Here is a 15,516-nt window from a genome sequence, read left to right as displayed (position 1 = left end):
ATCGAACCAGTTTTAAAATTTTCAAACCGACCCAGCCCTAGCCTGGGTAAACCCATCCCCCACGTGACCTGCTCTCAGACCTGTTCTCAGTCACTATGATAGTGACTGGGAACTGAGAGAGCAGGTCACGTGGTGGCTGGGTTTACCTAGGCTAACCCAGCCCTACTGTCTGTCTGTCTGTCTGTCTGTCTGCCTGTCTGTCTGTCTGTCTGTCTGTCTGTCTGTCTGTCTGTCTGTCTGTCTGCCTGTCTGTCTGCCTGTCTGCCTGTCTGTCTGCCTGCCTGTCTGCCTGTTTGTCTGTCTGTTTGTCTGCCTGTCTGCCTGTCTGTCTGTCTGTCTGTGGACAGATTTTGCAAACGTGACAGTGTCAAAACCGTGCAAGATGCGGTCATGAAACTTTAAAGGTGTGTAAATGGGCATAATCCGAGTAAGTAAGTAGTAATTCTTCCTACACAGTAGCCTATGACAAGCAAATGCATTGATTTGAGAGGAGGGGTCCATTCATTTCTATTGAAAGTCTCTACACTGACAAGACATTTGCCATGTGTTCATGATATGTAAAGCACACCATTCATAATACCATTTGTTCATGATATGTAAAGCACACCATTCATAATACCATTTGTTCATGATATGTAAAGCACGCCATTCATAATACTCATTCCCACGCAGGCTAAGCCAGTGGTGATGCTGTGACTGTGAGATGTAGGTCAAGATGAGATCAGTGGCTGTGCTCTGCTGATGGACAGGGATTTAGGACAGACGCTGATGACATCATGTGGGCTGTCTCTCTCTGGCTCTGTCATCTAGGCCTACATTAGGACAGACGCTGATGACATCATGTGGGCTGTCTCTCTCTGGCTCTGTCATCTAGGCCTACATTAGGACAGACGCTGATGGCATCATGTGGGCTGTCTCTCTCTGGCTCTGTCATCTAGGCCTACATTAGGACAGACGCTGATGACATCATGTGGACACTGTCTCTCTCTGGCTCTGTCATCTAGGCCTACATTAGTACAGACGCTGATGACATCATGTGGACTGTCTCTCTCTGGCTCTGTCATCTAGGCCTACATTAGGACAGACGCTGATGACATCATGTGGGCTGTCTGTCTCTGGCTCTGTCATCTAGGCCTACATTAGGACAGACGCTGATGGCATCATGTGGGCTGTCTCTCTCTGGCTCTGTCATCTAGGCCTACATTAGGACAGACGCTGATGACATCATGTGGACACTGTCTCTCTCTGGCTCTGTCATCTAGGCCTACATTAGGACAGACGCTGATGACATCATGTGGACTGTCTCTCTCTGGCTCTGTCATCTAGGCCTACATTAGGACAGACGCTGATGACATCATGTGGGCTGTCTCTCTCTGGCTCTGTCATCTAGGCCTACATTAGGACAGACGCTGATGACATCATGTGGACACTGTCTCTCTCTGGCTCTGTCATCTAGGCCTACATTAGGACAGACGCTGATGACATCATGTGGGCTGTCTCTCTCTGGCTCTGTCATCTAGGCCTACATTAGGACAGACGCTGATGACATCATGTAGGCTGTCTCTCTCTGGCTCTGTCATCTAGGCCTACATTAGGACAGACGCTGATGACATCATGTGGGCTGTCTCTCTGGCTCTGTCATCTAGGCCTACATTAGGACAGACGCTGATGACATCATGTGGACACTGTCTCTCTCTGGCTCTGTCATCTAGGCCTACATTAGGACAGACGCTGATGACATCATGTGGACACTGTCTCTCTGGCTCTGTCATCTAGGCCTACATTAGGACAGACGCTGATGACATCATGTGGACTGTCTCTCTCTGGCTCTGTCATCTAGGCCTACATTAGGACAGACGCTGATGACATCATGTGGGCTGTCTCTCTCTGGCTCTGTCATCTAGGCCTACATTAGGACAGACGCTGATGACATCATGTGGACACTGTCTCTCTCTGGCTCTGTCATCTAGGCCTACATTAGGACAGACGCTGATGACATCATGTGGACACTGTCTCTCTGGCTCTGTCATCTAGACCTTTATACTGTATTATAATAACAATACAATTGTACTAAAACAATACTGGCTTGAAAGTCCATTTGGCAATTTGTTCAGAACATCAAATTGACCTATTTCCATTTAGAAGATAAAAGGAGCATCTATCATTAACTGTACAATAGAGATGGAACCATATGAAAATTTCATATCACGATTATAGTGACCAAAATGATCACGGTTATCAGTATTATCACGGTTTGTGTCACAATTTGCTGAAAATGTTCAAAAGGTACTAATACACTCACAGAAATCATTTCACCAAGTTTTATATTGAAAACTCAGACCCAAAAAGGATTGATACACTCACTGAAATCATTTCTCCAAGGCTGCACGTCTGCATCTGGGAGACGGGTGCCAACTTTGGTTGATGATGGACAGGATTTACCATGTTTTTCAAAGCACTGTAATCATGGTAACACGGTAATCACGGTTTTAATGATAATGAAAATTTGAAAGTGCACGGTTATCGTAAGGAATTTGATCACGGTTATCATTAGGGATGGGCATTTCTAGCAAAAACACTATTCGAAATTCGCTGGCCAAATTCGAATTTAATTCGAAATTCGAAAATAAAAATAAAAATGTAAAAAAAATTAATTTTTTTTTTTTTTTTTTTTTTTTTTTTTGTGAGTGAAATGTTGCATTGTCTCCCCTGATTCTAAGTCTACGGCTTTATTAATTAATATAAAAAGCTTCTGCTGTGGATTTTTAGCTCAAACAAGCATTGCACCACTGAAGTAAAGAACATGTTACATGACATTGACATTTTCGAAAATAAAAAACAGTTTTGACAATCATGAGTGGTTCATTAAATATTTAGTAGGCTCAGGTCTGAGTGCCAAAGGGGTGCCAAAGTCACCCCCTCTCCCTCTTCATGGGATTTCATCCGCCATTCATTTTTCCATAAACCTTGCTTAAAATGCTTATAAAAATTGTTTTACTTGCTCAAACCAAGCGATTTGACTATACTTAGAATCAGGGGAGACAATGCAACATTTCACTAAAAATTTTTTTTTTTTTTTTTTTTTTTTCAAATTTCGAATTTCAATAATAAAAGTCGACCTTGATAATAACAACGATTATTCGAAAATTCGAAATTCGATGCCCATCCCTAGTTATCATTCAAACCGGTTATCGTTACATCCCTACTGTAAAACCTCCTTCCCTCTATCAAATAAACAGCATTTCTCTGCCTAACTGATACCCCATCAGTTTACCCTCCCCACGTTACCGTATATCCCACCCTGACATCCTGTTTCAACAGGAAATACATCACATTAAGGAAGCAAGACGCTCCCAAAATAATGTTTCATTATGACTTTAAATATCACACTAGGCTGACTAACGTAGGTTAAAATGACTACTCGGTTGTGTCTTCAGAGGAACTACAGAGATGACTGATTGTCCACAAGTCTAACATTGACATTATAGTAGGAGAGCTATAGATATATAGAGTATGACCAGGCTGATCACTGGGTGCCATATTGACACCCCTTCTCTAATAGGGGTGGGAGGGGGCGGCAGTAGCTCAGGAGTGGAGATAGAGCTGTCCAGAGCAATCTAGTAAGAGAGTGGCACCAGCGGAGCTCCAAAATGTGTGACTCAGACTCAGTAGCCAATGAATAGCCAGGAAGGAGGCTCGCGCTACGTTTGAAATGCTAAAATAAAGCGGATAATGATTCTTTAAACGTCTGACCCTTTCAAAGTACATCACAAACTGTCCATTTTGCTGCAACTCGACAGCGCTGCTTAATCCAGAACCTTACTCCCGGGAACTTTTGTGAGGTAAACAAGGCTAGGTCGAAACCTAGCATAGGGCCGGTGCATCGGATCGTCACCCGTCTATCGTGATACGTATGGTATCGTGAGGTCCTTGCCAATACCCAGCTTTAGCTGTGGTGGGGCATTCCTGTCCGTGTTGGAAATTAACTTTTGAGTCCGCCAGCCAAAGAGGCTGGCCGATTTGAAATTGTAACCAGCCATGCACATTTGTTTCCCAGGCAGGCATCTTTTGTAATCCCACTTTTGTGTAGAACTAACATTTGTGTAATGGGGTTGTTTTGATTTGGGGAAAAAGGAGTTTATCTCCGATTGGCTAGGTCTAACGAGGACGCTTGATTGGCTAGGTCTAACGAGGACGTTTGGCCCTCGGACATGAAAAGAAGCAAATGAGAAGCTGTAATCCGGAAAGGTAGAGTTGATTAAGAATTAATAATCCAAGTTTTTTTTTAATCAAATGCACAGTATTCACCTTATTCCTGGACCTACGTTTCCGATGATTCTCAGCGGTTGCCGGTTGTCGACTTCCTGTTTACATTTTTTTCACTAGCAAGGAGGTGCGCGCCGCTGTCAAAGAGTGGGAACGTTTGGCTTATTTTATCCGAAATGGCTAAACATAGTAACGTTGTGTGGTTGCATAGCGGAGATATTTTACAAAAACAAGGTGAATTGAGGTCAATTCACTCGTACTGTACGGGCTTATTTTAGCCGAAATGGCTAAAAATAGTCTGTGGTTGCATAGCGGCCGCTTTTGATTTGAAGGCTAAACGTCCAAACCGGAACTCTTATTATTTGGTCATTGAACGGAGCTTTAGCGGTCTCTCTCTTTCAAGATTCAAGATATTGTCACTCCGTTGTACAATTATGCACGTGTGAAATGATTGTGCTGGGGGGGCTCCATTACAAGACATAGGTAGGTACAAAGTCACAACAATTATTATGATTATTTCTCTTTCGCTATGAGCGGTCCTGGGCGGAAACAGGGAGGGAGGGTGTCATGGAAGCGCCCACGGTCTCACCAGGAAACTGGTGAATAACCAGGGTATTTTGAAAAAAAGAAACAGTAGGTCAACACAAGGAACAATGACATAAAGAAACAAATATGTGAAAAAAGCACAAACCAGGGCCAACTTTACAGCAGGGGTGGTCAAACTACGGCCCGTGAGCCAACTGTGGCCTGTTGTCCGTTTGTAAGTGGCCCACGAGGCATGTTGCAAAAGACATCAACAACAACAACAACAAACAAAACAAACAAAAAGTCATGGTGGGCCACTTTAAAACGGAGGTCAGGGTACTAAAGTTTCATCCATTTTCCTATTCCTAAAGACGAGGAAATGAAAAAAAAATTCTTGTCCCTGTGTAAAACCAAAAACGAGAAGATGGGTCCGTTCTCTCTCTCTCTCTCTCTCTCTCTCTCTCTCTCTCTCTCTCTCTCTCTCTCTCTCTTTCTCTCTCTCTCTCTCTCTCTCTCTCTCTCGTGTTGTTGTCATTGTTGGTTAAAAGGGAAAACGTTTGAAAATGAAAAAGTACTTTTTGAAGGCCAGATCTTTTTTTTTTTTAATCAAGAAAATCATTTTATTTGAAAATAATAATAAAACACACATTGACTAACAATGTGAGCTGTTTTTAACTGTCTCTCTAAATCAAATCATCTTTTCAATGTCTTTTAGATGACTGTCACATTATAAAAATTCAGAGTTAGGATTATGCTAATGTTTCTATGGTTACCACACAGTGGCTGGCGTTTACTTTTGATGCCATTGACTGTAGGATGCACCCATGCACGCACACACACACGCACGCACGCACGCACGCACGCACGCACGCACGCACGCACGCACGCACGCACACACACACACACACACACACACACACACACACACACACACACACACACACACACACACACACACACACATGTTTAGAGGTATGCAGGAATGGAACACCCTTCCCACACATATTACACAAAAGAAAAGCAAAAAACATGTTAAATTCTTGGTAAAACAGCACTTACTACTGTGATATTGTTATGTATGTGTGTATGTATGTGTGTGTATGTATGTGTATGTATATATGTGTGTATGTGTATATGTATGTATGTATATATAGCATATTGAAGCATGTACATAACTAATATATAATATATATGGTGATGGTAATAGCTATATGTATAATTATATATATAAGATATGGTAATGATATAGGTATACATAATATGTGATGTAGTTTTATGTATATTCTACACATCTGTAATGGTATGTAGGTAATTCTGATGTATGCAATATCTTGAAAGGTACAGTATGTATGTATGTAATATCCGAAATTGTACCGTTTGTACAGAATGTATTTTTTATACAGAATGTAAATTTTGTATGTGATATCTTGAAACTATGCAAGTTGTTTGATATCTTGAAACTATGCAAGTTGTTTGACCCCAGGAAGAATAGCTGCAGCTCTGCTGTAGCTAATGGGGATCTTAAATAAAGACAAAGACAAAGACACACACAGCAGGCAGGGATCTTCAAACAAGTGAAAGAATAATGTTTAGCCCAGTGGTAGCCAACCAGTCGCCCGCGGGCGACCAGTCGCCCGCGGGGTGGCGCTGTGGCGCCCGCAAGCCACGTTCAGAAAAATGTAAAAAAAAAATTTTTTTTTTTTTTTTTTTTTTACACAAACAAGACAAAACAGACAAACAGGCTCAGCCACAGGGGAAAGAAAGAAAAAACAAAAAAACGAAACAAAAAAATATAATCAGAAAAATTAATTTTTTATTTGTTTTTCTCCTCCCTTCCCACAATAACACACAAATGTAGAAAATAATTTGTTTAACAATGCATACGTTTTAAAAACTTTTATTGTCTGTGTATAATTTATTGTCTGTGTATAATTAATTATTGATTAACTATTTTGATCCGCCTGGGCTGGGGTCAAAGTTTAGTTTTACGTTACGTCACTACGTCATTCACTCTGCGACAGTGCGACTGCCAGCTGCCAATGATTATATCAGTCGGCTAAGCTAAATGATGGAACGCAAGAACAATGGCAGAAAAGTGAAAGAAAAAACATTACCAATTTCAAGAGGAGTGGGAGGAAGAGTTCTTCTTCACAACAGTGAAAGAAAAGAATGTATGTCTCGATTAAATGCATAATACTCATTATTTAAAGGTAAATCGAGCAAATTTCAACAGGTAGCCCCCGACATGACTCTCTACCCTTCAGGTAGCCCTCGACCTCAAAAAGGTTGGTGACCCCTGGTTTAGCCTATAATGCAATGCTCTGTGAGGTCGTTGTGCTGTACGTGCGCGGCGATAGAACGCTGGCCCTGGCTACGCTTCAATCACAAAGAGGGGACAGAGTACAGCGCACTTCCCGTGGCGTGCAAAAAAGTTGTGGTGAACGAACTCATCTTGTCACCGTGGCGTGCTAAAAACAACTTGAAGTGGAAGTTGTGGTTGACGAAGTCGCCTTGTTTTGTGATAGTTTCACAGCGATTATCGTGTAAAAGCACACAAATAAACACATCGAGGTGTAAGCTGGAGCATGTCCTGCTTGTTCCAGCACTGAGCGACAGTATTAAGTGTTCCAGTCAGTGTTGCCAGATACGGCTGATGGTTTCCAGGCCAAAAGGTGTTCTCAAAAACTAGCCCAAAATTATTTGAGGAGGAAAATTGTCCAAAACAAGCGAATCCTCCCCTCCACAGTAGCCTACCAATTAGGCTACAGTACACAGTGAACAAACTTTGAAATTCTTTAACCAAGCGATATTTTTACGCAATCCAAACGAGCCCAATTGTGTGGAAAACTAGCACATCTGGCAACACTGGCAGCTCCCACCCAAAGGTTGAAAGGCATCGTCTGATTGGCGTGGAGCAGCGTGGGACAGACGTCACTCAACAGAACTCTGCTGTGTGAACTCGTGCTTAGATTCATTCCGACAAAGAGGTTCAAGCGGCCGCACCGGCCCAAAAACGGGTCCATTGGAGTGAATGGAGATGTCGCAACTCTTCTATTATACGGCTCTGGAGCTGTCCTCTGGGAAGCAGAAGGTTCCCGGTTCAAGGCCGGCTCCTCCCGGCAGCGTGTTTTGCCGAAGTGTCCCCGAGCAAGACACTGAAGCCCTAACTGCTCTCGACGAGCTGGTTGGCGCCTTGCATGTGAGCTATTCGTTTGAGGAGCACTTTGAGGAGTTGACGATAGACACTAGAAGACCATTTAATACTTAGAGCTGTTGGCTGCAAAGTGTAGCAGTGTCCTTCATCAATTCACCATGGTGAGATGCCCAATATATATATATATATATATATATATATATATCAGTGTTTCCCCTAGAAAAAATGTCAGGCCTGGAGGGATTTCAAAACGTACCCCGCCCGCAACGGTGGGGGCCCTCGCTGGCGACGCTAAACTTTTAGCTAAACTGTTCGCATCTATGTTCGCAATGGCATCTCAAGTATCATCATACTATTATGTGATGCGATGTGAACAGTTGTATTATGGGATGTGCGTTTCCCAGGCAACAACATTTTGGAACAGCGCTGCATGCTGGCACAATGCAAAATGCTTATTGTTTTGAATGATTTGGCATCTTCTATTACTGTCAACACTGGCAACACCAGTAGTAATAGTATGCCATAAAGGTTTATTGAGATTTTATATATATATATATATATATATAAGCTAAACTGCAGTTATATAGATAGTGGAGCATGGCTGCCAATGTAATTTGCACTGTCCAATTTTATATGATATTTTTTATGGCTCCGCGTACGCTTGTTAGATTGATCACTTCATCATCATGTCATGTGTGTCTATAGATAGGTTTTATATTAGCGTCTGCCACCTGACTGTCCTGCTGCGGCCATACCATTTAATTAACATGCAGCTTCGACCTCAGTCAGGTGCCAAAAGGCCTGTTTAGGGACCAGACACGTTTCCACTGCTGGGTCAGATGAGGCCTGCACAGCACTGGTGCCAAGGCAGAACAGATCCAACGCTCTATTTGCTAACATGAAACTGTTCCCATTTGGAAAATCTAAACAAACCAAATACAGAAATGCAACAACGTCGACAAATCAGTTTGTGTGTGAAACACAACAGAGTAAAGACACATTTCACAGTAGCTGCCGGGCACATGCCTATGACACATACGTTACACGTGCGTTACAGCTGCGTTACAGCTATGCTAACTGAGTGTTAGCGTAGCGGAGCTGTTGATCCTGCGTCTCTCTGTGGGTTTCAGTTTCTACGCTGACTTCGGCCCCCTCAACCTGGCCATGCTGTACAGCTACTGCTGCAAGCTCAACAAGAAGCTCAAGGTAAGAGAGGCTGAGGACGACACTCATAACCAAACGCTTTGCTAAACAAGGGATTTGTGATGTTGACTTTATTTTGTCACTTCAGTCCTTCACTCTATCCAGGAAGAAACTGGTCCACTATACCAGTTATGACCAGAAGAAGAGAGCCAACGCTGCTGTACTCATCGGTGCCTACGCTGTAAGTGTATCTCTCTCTCTCTCTCTCTCTCTCTCTCTCTCTCTCTCTCTCTCTCTCTCTCTCTCTCTCTCTCTCTCTCTCTCTCTCTGTCTCTATCTATCTATTCTAAAATTCTCATATATTGCAGGATCATGCAATTTGTTGCTCAAATGACCTTATGTACCAGGGCTGAACTTGTCTCTGCAATTCAAGTCAATTAAAGGAACACTCTGCCCATTTTCAACCAGCTTTGTATCATTAGAACATCAGTAGTACCGTAAATTCCGGACTATAAGCCGCACCGGTGTATAAGCCGCACCTGCAAAGTTGACTATTTTTTTCTTATATAAGCCGCACCGGACTATAAGCCGCGGGTGTTTTAATGTTTTTTTTTTTTTTTTTTTTTTTTTTTATTGTGTTTTAATGTTTAATTACCATATGTAAGGGTTCATGCACAGAGGGGATTGTTGGGAAAGAGATGGCTGTTTGAGGAAGCTCCCATTTATTAACATTTCAACAAAACAACATAACACAACACCACCTGTGTTGTTTTTTACAGTGCACACAGTGTCATACAGTGTCATACAGTGTGGTGAAAAGAGGGCAAGAGAGGAAATTAAAACTTATTATAGTTATATAGGATTTATAGTTAGAAAGAGTGCTTTTTTTTTTTTGTTGAAAAAATCCATAGATAAGCCGCACCGTTATATAAGCCGCAGGGGCCAAAAAAGGCCAAAAAACGGGAAAAAAGGTGCGGCTTATAGTCCGGAATTTACGGTATATCAGAAAACTGTAAACTGTTTTGAAGTCTGTCATTTAATTTGACAGTTATTGAGTGTTAAAGTGTGGACCAGTGACATCACTGGTCCACACTAACTCAAATTAATAACTCATTAACTCAAATCAACTCTCAATAACTGTCAAACTAGATGAATGATGAATAGTTTGACAGTTATTGAGAGTTGATTTGAGTTAATGAGTTATTAATTTGAGTTAGTGTGGACCAGTGATGTCACTGGTCCACACTTTAACATTCAATAACTGTCAAATTAAATGACAGACTTCAAAACAGTTTACAGTTTTCTGATATACTACTGATGTTCTAATGATACAAAGCTGGTTGAAAATGGGCGGAGTGTAGAGATGCAGCGGTATGAGTTTTTGACGGTATGATAACCTTGGACAAAAATACCACGGTTTCACGGTATCACGGTATCGCGGACCTTTATGTGTTATTGTGAAATCTGGCAACAAAAAAATAGCCTACATTTTTTTGTTTGTTATTGAACTATTTATTTCATCTAATTAACGTATGTAAAACTAAAACACACATGCTTATCTTTTGTCAAATCGGATTGGACACTGGACATAAATGTTTCAATGTTAATGTGCACACACACACACACACACACACACACACACACACACACACACACACACACACACACACACACACACACACACACACACACACACCAACTTTTATTTGTAGCCAAAAGTACTGTAGGGCAAATATTAGAGATCCAGATATTTTGGAAGAAAGTAGCAGTGCAGACACTGGATGCATGTGCTGTAAGCACAGGAGAAATAGTGTAGCGCATTGCTAGCTTATAATGGATCCAAGCAGACATAATGTAAACACACAGTCACACACACACTTCTGCCTCTCTGTGCGTCACACACACACACACACACACACACACACACACACACACACACACACCTCTGCCTCTTATTTAATGACTGTTGTTACTTCTCTTCAGTGCAATACGCCGGCATAAGACGTTCGCTCAGTCAAGTAACGTTATCGTTAGTTAGAGCAAAGACAGCTGAGTGCTAATTAGCCATGTTATGTTGTCGATAACGTTAGCCTATGACAGTGTTTATTTTACGTTCATCCTCCTGCCGGTGGAAATGGTTTATGTCCGACACGATGTATGATGACGCAAGACGTTTAACGTACCTTGAATTTGGCAAATAAGGAAGGACGGGTGTTGTTCCTGCAGATGTGCTGATTCATGTTTGAGGTATTTCCCCCTCTAATCCTCCCTGGCCGTCCCTGTTTTTACCGAAATATTCCCACACACCGCGGAGTTTGTCTTTTTCGACGGGGCCGCGGCCCACCGCCCGGGGGATCGTTCTGGGGATTCTCCTTCAGCAGCCATTATCACGTTGAATTACAATAGGCTACGCACGGGAGTAAACGATTGACTTGATGACTTCTTGACGATCACAGCTACACTGATTGCTGAGACTGGGCAGCTGGGGGGAGGGGCCGCATAACTGCACTCTGTCTGGGCACTTTCTCTCTCAGGGGGAAACAGGTGATACCGTGGGGAAGGTATGACGGCAAAACTTAGTGGTTTTGATACCGTGACTTTTTGAAACCGAGGTATACCTTCAAACCGGAAACCGCTGCATCCCTAGCGGAGTGTTCCTTTAACAACCGAAACTTTCCATAATTTATACAAGACAGTTTTCTATGTAGGCCTAACTGGTTCAGGGAGTTTACAGAAAATAAAATTAGTAACTCTATCTATCTATCTATCTATCTATCTATCTATCTATCTATCTATCTATCTATCTATCTATCTATCTTATCTATCTATTATAAATGTTATTCTCCCTCCGACACTAGGTCATCTATTTGAAGAGGAGTCCAGAAGAGACCTACAGGACTCTAATCTCAGGAAACAACACAGCCTACCTGCCTTTCAGGTAGGCCTGGACACACACACACACACACACACGCACGCACGCACGCACACGCACACACACACACACACACACACACACACACACACACACACACACACACACACACACACACACACACACAAGCTGTGATACACCCTGTTCTGACAGGGTGTATCACAGTGTGGTACGGCAACCTGACCGCCCAGGACTGCAGACTGCTGCAGAGGACTGTGAAGACAGCAGCTAAAATCATCGGCACAGAACTACCAAACCTCCATAACATCTTCACCACTCGCTGTAAAATGAAAGCCAAAAACATTATCAAAGACACCAGCCACCCCGCTCATACCCTGTTCTCACTCCTCCCTTCCAAAAAACGCTACCGGAGCATCAAATCACACACCACCCGTCTCAGTAACAGCTTTTTCCCTCAGGCAGTCAGGCTGCTGAACAGTTGACTCACACACACTGCAACGCACTGTCACTTTGTTGTTCACCATTACTGTACTGTATTGTATTGTGGTTTGTGTTATGTCTACACGTACTGTGTACAGACATGTCTGTATCACGTGTAGCCTACATAGTTATGTAGGTCTACACCCTTTTTCTGTCGGTCTTTGTGACCATGTCCTTGTGTATGTAAGGCTGAGGGTGCTCAAAGCATAAAGAATTTCATTGTATTATACATTGTATTATACATATGACAATAAACTACTTGAACTTGAACTTGAACACACAGACACGCACGCACACACACACACACACACACACACACACACACACACACGGACAGACAGACATTATTATTTACTTTGTGAAATTTGTTTGGGACGCAGTGGGAGAATAGTGGGACAGTCACTGAGTCTGATGTCATCGTGATCACATTATTTAGCAGAATGATGTCATGGTGATCACATTATTTAGCAGAACGATGTCATGGTGATCACATTATTTCGCAGAATGATGTCATGGTGATCACATTATTTAGCAGAATGATCGGGCCAAGTCTGTTCACTTGCAGTCCTCCTGACTACAAACAAAAGCACCCAGCAGATCAGGCTGGGATTTGGATTGTGCTCTCAGATGGGTCTGAGAAGCACCAAGGTCAAGCCAAGTAATGCCTGAGTGACAGACAGGTGGCAGCAGGTCCAGAGCGATGACCTTGAGGGAGCGCTGTATTGTTTTAATGCACATGGATCACAGGATCACACTTAACACGTTTAACACCTTGATCTGCCATCAGGGATATTTGTTCATTTCATGTGAGAGAATCCATGTGGACGTGAACGTGGAATAACCTTATAGTGACTGAACACAATGTAGTATATCTTTTTTTAAGGGGACGCACACTTTGGGGGAAGGTATTTACCCAATGAACATTAATTATGTAATTGAATTAATTAATTAATGAGCAAAGATTAAGTCGGTTAGAGGTTCTAAATTTCGGCAACACTAGCCGGTAAGCAGAAGTCAAAGTTGTCTTTTATAGGTTTTTAGACAACAGCAGCATGGGTGAGGGCAAAGAATAAACTCTCTCTCTCTCCCCTCTCTCTCTCTCTCTCCCTCTCTCTCTCTCTCTCTCTCTCTCTCTCCCTCTCCTCTCTCTCTCTCTCTCTCTCTCTCCCTCCCTCTCTCTCTCTCTCTCTCTCTCTCTCTCTCTCTCTGTGTGTGTGTGTGCGTGCGTGCGTGTCCGTCCTAGGGATGCAGCAATGGGCGAGTGCTCCTACAACCTCACCGTGTTCGACTGCCTACAAGGAATACGCAAGGTAAACAACAGCCAGGCCTCCACTAAACGCATCTAAACAAGGTAAACAACAGCCAGGCCTCCACTAAACGCATCTAAACAAGCCGAGCTGAATGTCAAAGTACTTTTCTGTGACGTAGCCGGGCTCAAAAACGCCGCTGAGTGACCACAACATTAGCTGCACCGTTTGGAGGCACGCTCTTTCCAAAAGGGGCATCAGCTTTGGAGCGTAACGGAGGGGATGCTGTTTCCGGCGTAACTAGAGCTGTTTTTCTGTGTGTATCTCCTTGGTGAATCACAGAATCACATGACGTGCGACTACAGACGGTCTCAACTCGACAACATAAAACATTCTAAATGACCTCCAGCTTACGTCCTGTTGCAGTGTTTGCTAGTAGCGTAGCGTAGAATATAACGAGAGATGTTTGCGACGGTAGAAAGCCCTTTGATCTGGCGGGGAAAGCCGTCCTTCTTGTTTTGGGTCTGTCGCTAGACTGAGCGAAACGGTTTACGGCCGTAAGCAACAGACGCAAAACAGCTGCCCTCGCTACTTTCGGCTCTCGCGAACATCTCTCGTTATATTCTAACAGTTTGTTTGAAAGTAATTTTGTAATTTTGTGGTTATGGCCGAAGTGGCTGCCGCAAACCGTTTCATTTCACTTCCTGATGACACCGGCCCGCAGTCAGACTAATCATCAAGACAACACTCGCCGATTCACTCGGCTTTCAAGCGAGACTACTCTGCGTTGGTCTCGTCTAATATTAGAGGTAAGATGTGAGGCATCGATATTAAATTTAAACTGTTTAATAACAATCGAAAATCTTGCTCGTAGCTGCTTTAAAATAGTCGCAAAATATCTAACCAAAACATACAAAAATAAATGGATGTCTTCCTTTAATGTCGGTACAAAGAATCACTGGGTCGGACTCGGAATGTTGAAACGCGCATTTCAAAACTCGATATTTACAAAGATTGCTGTCTCCGCTTCCACAACCAGGAAACCAGTGCAGCGCCAATTGCGATACAACTTTTTTTCTGAAATGTTGCCACAGACGAATTCCACATATCCAGAGCATCCAGAGTCCTTCGTATCGACATTAAACTCAGATATAAACGTTTGTTTGTAACTTTTTGCTCATTACTGGCGGATTTCCTTCTCAGCCCTTGGTTTGGAGTGTGGGTCTGAAAAATCTCCGTTTCGAGGGCTAGTAAACCCTCCCACTTCACCCTAGCTCTGATGCAAAAACGAATTGAGACACCCCTACCACTTCACGTGAACGTGCAAAACGGAGGGTTAAGGGTTAAGTGGTAGGGCCAAGGAGGGAATTGGGATTGGGCCTTAATGTAAAGTGTTACCGGTCATATGTCACCTACCTTTTCAGTCACTGGAGCCCTCCCTCCCTCCCTCCCTCCCTCTCTCCCTCCCTCCCTCCCTCCCTCCATCCCTCCCTCCCTCCCTCTCTCCCTCCCTCCCTCCATCCCTCCCTCCCTCTTTCCCTCCCTCCCTCTCTCCCTCCCTCCCTCCCTCCATCCCTCCCTCCCTCCCTCCCTCTCTCCCTCCCTCCCTCCCTCTCTCCCTCCATCCCTCCCTCCCTCTCTCCCTCCCTCCCTGCCTCCCTCCCTCTCTCCCTGCCTCCCTCTCTCCCTCCCTCCCTGCCTCTCTCCCTCCCTCCCTCTCTCCCTCCCTCTCTCCCTCCCTCCCTTCCTCCCTCCCTTCCTCCCTCCCTCCCTGCCTCCCTCCCCTCCCTCCTGTGTCTTGTTCTCAT

The 15,516-nt window shown here is 43.5% G+C and overlaps 1 protein-coding gene across 1 annotated transcript in view; it reads left to right on the top strand.

Annotated features, from left to right (window-relative positions):
- Positions 1-15,516, top strand: part of cdc14aa (cell division cycle 14Aa) — a gene marked incomplete at both ends in the record, with an annotated part of 31,813 nt that overhangs the window by 3,543 nt on the left and 12,754 nt on the right. The window contains 4 exons of the mRNA XM_083654008.1: positions 9,076-9,151; positions 9,237-9,329; positions 11,947-12,026; positions 13,705-13,771. Of these exons, the coding sequence (XP_083510134.1) occupies positions 9,076-9,151; positions 9,237-9,329; positions 11,947-12,026; positions 13,705-13,771 (316 nt within the window). The remainder of the gene's footprint in view (positions 1-9,075; positions 9,152-9,236; positions 9,330-11,946; positions 12,027-13,704; positions 13,772-15,516) is intronic.

The sequence above is a fragment of the Poromitra crassiceps genome (assembly GCF_964638095.1).
Source record: "Poromitra crassiceps genome assembly, chromosome: 17".
Lineage (NCBI taxonomy): Eukaryota > Metazoa > Chordata > Actinopteri > Beryciformes > Melamphaidae > Poromitra > Poromitra crassiceps.
Note: the sequence above shows the minus strand (reverse complement) of the source record. Positions and strands in the feature narration are given on the sequence as shown.